Source organism: Vigna radiata, chromosome 8, assembly GCF_000741045.1.
Source record: "Vigna radiata var. radiata cultivar VC1973A chromosome 8, Vradiata_ver6, whole genome shotgun sequence".
Classification (NCBI taxonomy): Eukaryota; Viridiplantae; Streptophyta; class Magnoliopsida; order Fabales; family Fabaceae; genus Vigna; species Vigna radiata.
In genome coordinates, this window is record NC_028358.1 from 25,751,496 (window position 1) to 25,755,680 (window position 4,185).

The window sequence follows — 4,185 nt, forward strand, 5'->3', positions numbered from 1 at the left end:
AAAACTAGAACTCATGTAGTGACAGCGGTAGACATAGTGGCAGAGGCAACACAAATTTTTTCCTCAAAAGAACCTTAGGCTTTAGATACCATGTTAAGTATTGGACTTTAAGCCTAACTAAACCTCACAAAACCTGCTTGTAAGGTGAGGCTTGTGCGTACTTATATACTCTATAGTGACCTTATCTTTAGTCCATGTTGGACTTCCAACATACCCCCTTACGTCGAGGTATATACAATTCATTCGTGGAATAAACTCTAACTCATGATTGTGATACCACTATAGGGTCTACCGAGGAAGAGGTTCATTGAGGAGATACAAACACCAATGAGGTATAAGTCCAACCATATAGGGATTGACATCACTCTTTACCTAAAATCTTAAGGCAATGAGTTAATTGGTCTTTCACCTTTATATAGTGCTCTACTTTCTCATTTCTAGCCAATGTGAGACTTGGGCTCACTTGCATTCCTAACAATCTCTTCCTCAAGAGCGAGTCCCTTCCATATTGGTACACTCCCGATATAGGAACCATTGTATTCGTCTGAGTCGGTCACCAAGACGAATCATCAACTCTAATACTATATTGAATATAGTGAAAACAATATATGAGATTTATCTCTATTGTGTTGAATATACACATAGGATCTTCTATTAATAATAAAATAAACATGAGTAAAGTCCAAATACAAATAAAAAATAATAACAAACTAACTATGATAAATATAAAATAAAGATAATATATCTAATATAATTGATAAATAAATTTAATTTACTTAAGTTAAAATTAATTTTAATTTTTTATCAACATTACTTTTTATTAATAATTTTAAAGTAATTGAAAAACTAGTGTAAAATATAAATATATACTTAATCTTATTAAAAGTATTTAATAAAAATATTGTATATTATTTAAATAAAAATTAAATACAAAATTATTTAATTTTAAAATAAATTAAAAGTAAACTGAAATGAAATAAAAATATAATGATAAAATTAAGAATAAAACAATTATATGTGACCTAACAGTCACATATGAAACTTGTAAAGTCAGGTAACAAAATTTTAAAAAATAAAATAAAATAAATTAAAAGAATAAAAATTCACGAATTAACGGAAACAACTTGTATCAAATTTTTAAAAAATTTGGAAACTAAATTAAATCATATAAAATAAAGAACCAATTTAAAATTTATCTAAAAATGAATAATCGACTAATTTAACCTTAAAAAAAATCTCAGAATACTAAAGAACTTCTATAAGTTAAACATAATTGTTTTGAAGTTTTCATTCCCATGTTCATTTATTTAATTAAGTTATTGATTAACAAAAAATAAACTGAAGGAACCGCGAAAGAACATTCAGGAACTTCCTTCTTAAGCAATGTTGTTTTGAAGTTTTTCGTTCCATTTTATTTTTATTTATTTATTTTATTAAGCTATTGACTTACCAAAAGTAAACGATGAAATTGAGAAAAGAATATTCGAACATTGTTCTTCGTTAAAAACTGTCAAATTACTGGGTTACTCTGTCTGTGCAATTACCGTTGATGAATCTGGAACGTTCAGGTCCTACACGCGTCAAGAAAAGAAGATTCCACGTGTTCTATGCGTATCAAAACGGCGACGTTTAAGGTTTGCGAAGTCTCACGAACTCTCTTTCACCCATTCAATTTCCACGCACGCGCACCACGGGCTTTTATTTATTGATAACTCCCGCTAAATGAAACACACTGATCCCATTTCATTCCACGCACGCAAGATCCAAAAAGCCCTAAGCAAATTTCCCTACATTTTCTCTCAGTTTCATAGTCGCCACAAGAAAGAAGATGTGGAACCAGCCATACGGGAAAACTGATTTGGAGAGCGGCGCACGGCCTCTGTATCCGATGATGCTGGAGAGCCCCGAACTGCGCTGGTCCTTCATCAGGAAAGTCTACTCCATCATTGCCATCCAGTTGCTCGTCACCATCGTCATCGGCGCCGTCGTCGTCACCGTCCGCCCTATCGGCGTCTTCTTCGCCACCACCGGCACCGGATTGGCTCTCTACATCGTCCTCATCTTCGTCCCCTTCATCAGTGCGTCTCCTGACCTAATTCATTTCAGTTCCGTCGCTTGCTGTTCCTCTGATTTCTCTCTGACGCCTTTGTTGTGTTGTTTTTGCTTGCAATTGCAGCGCTGTGTCCACTTTACTACTATTACCAGAAGCATCCCGTCAACTACCTACTCTTAGGGCTTTTCACTATATCTCTTTCTTTTGTTGTTGGATTGAGTTGCGCCTTTACTAGCGGTACGATTCATAGTCTCGTCTCTCCTTTTTTTAATTTTAATTTTATTTTCGTTGTTTTTGATCTAGATTATAACTTGCGTTTCCGTAGTGCGGGTAGTTTAAATTTGGGATTTATTCGACAATGTGCTTATTTTTGGAAGTGATAACAAAATGCCTTTACGCGAGGTATAGCCTTGTGGATGGAAAACATGCGACTGAGATAGAAAATTTTACCGAAGTTAGCCAGCTAATTTTCTAGTAGAGATTAGTGAGCAACAACGGGGAATACTTGGAAGTTATAAAAATTGGTAACAAATAAAATATAATAGTTCAAAATTCCCACCTAACTTCGGTTAATTTTTGCATTTTCTCCGTATCTCCTTTGAATCAAAAACATTTGAGTTTGGTCTTGCTTGGTTAATATTTTTGTGCGTGACTCTAATTTGGTACAATGTACAAAAGTGAAATTGTTTTTATAAATTGGATTGATTTTAGTACAAGTCCATCATCGTGGGTTGTGACTCAATACCATTGCTTGTGTACAATCAAACATATTAAGCTTCTGTAAAACCTTAATTTCGTCGTCTCATTGGGATTTTGAGTTCTAATCTCTAAGTTTAAGACCTTCTCTTCTTTTTTTTCCTTCCAACCGAGAAAGACATGGAGTCACAAGAACGGATAATTCACTTGTACGGAAACTACTGATGTACTAGTATGTCTGCAATATGAAATAAAGCCATAAAGCAGCTCTTGACACCCTATTTGGGATCTTGGCTGTCTCGCGTTAAAACTTTCTCCTTTCTATATTCTGGCATTTGCTTAAGTTGCATTCTCAGTGAAAATTGCCTATTTGTGTGTAGTACTGATTTTTTTTTCCCGAATGATGCTCGATTTTTGATACAGAGAAAGTTATTCTGGAAGCTGTAATACTGACCGCTGTGGTGGTGATTGGTCTGACTCTCTACACATTTTGGGCTGCAAGGAGAGGCCAAGATTTCAACTTTCTTGGCCCCTTCTTGTTCGGTGCTGTGCTAGTTCTTATGGTCTTCGCTCTGATTCAGGTATTTTAATCTTCGAAAATAGTTATTTCTTTTGTATTATGCGATTGAAAATAGTTATTTCTTTTGTATTATGCGATTGAATCTATTTGGGTTAATCAATGTATAACATCTTTCCCCTGCGTTATAGGTTCTGTTTCCATTGGGTAAGTTGTCTGTGATGATTTATGGGTGCTTGGCGGCTCTTATATTTTGTGGGTACATCGTATATGATACAGACAACCTGATTAAGAGATATTCTTATGATGAATTCATTTGGGCTTCGGTCTCCTTGTATCTGGACATCATCAATCTCTTCCTCTCTCTGCTCACTATTTTTAGAGCCGCTGATAATTAGATGATTGTATCATATACTGCTTCCTAGCCTGCAAATTGTCAAATTGTTTACTCTCTCTGGGAGATGAGGGTGGGTTCTGAGAAAACAGATTCATATTATTAATAAAATCTTTGGGGCTCACTCTTGCAAGGGGTACAGTGTGTACAATGGATAATTGTCAAAGTTGTTCATAAATAGTTTGTTAACAATGAAATTTTGCTCTTTGTAACTGTTCGTTTTTGTTACATGCGTTACTTTTTCCTGTTACAGTTGTCAACCGTCGATAGGTGGGCTATGCACCCATCATACATGAATTTATGGAAAAAGTTGAATAAATTGAACAAAAATGGCAATAAATGTGCACATAACCTCGTACCGGCTTTATTCAACATGTATAAAAAAGTAAGGATAATGATATTTATATAATTTTTTTATAATATTTGAATAATTAGTCAAAAATTACATTGATTACGTGATTACGTGATTAGTCAAAAATTACATTGATTACGTGATTAGTCAAAAATTACATTGATTACGTGATT

At 34.2% G+C, this 4,185-nt stretch overlaps 1 protein-coding gene across 1 annotated transcript; it reads left to right on the top strand.

Annotated features, from left to right (window-relative positions):
• The first annotated feature begins 1,718 nt into the window (after positions 1-1,718).
• On the top strand, positions 1,719-3,873 carry LOC106770815 (protein LIFEGUARD 2). Its single transcript, XM_014656627.2, has 4 exons — positions 1,719-2,078; positions 2,177-2,290; positions 3,173-3,330; positions 3,458-3,873. The coding sequence occupies exons 1-4, from the start codon at positions 1,829-1,831 to the stop codon at positions 3,662-3,664; spliced, it is 729 nt and encodes a 242-aa protein (XP_014512113.1). The 5' UTR covers positions 1,719-1,828; the 3' UTR covers positions 3,665-3,873.
• The last annotated feature ends 312 nt before the right edge of the window (positions 3,874-4,185 follow it).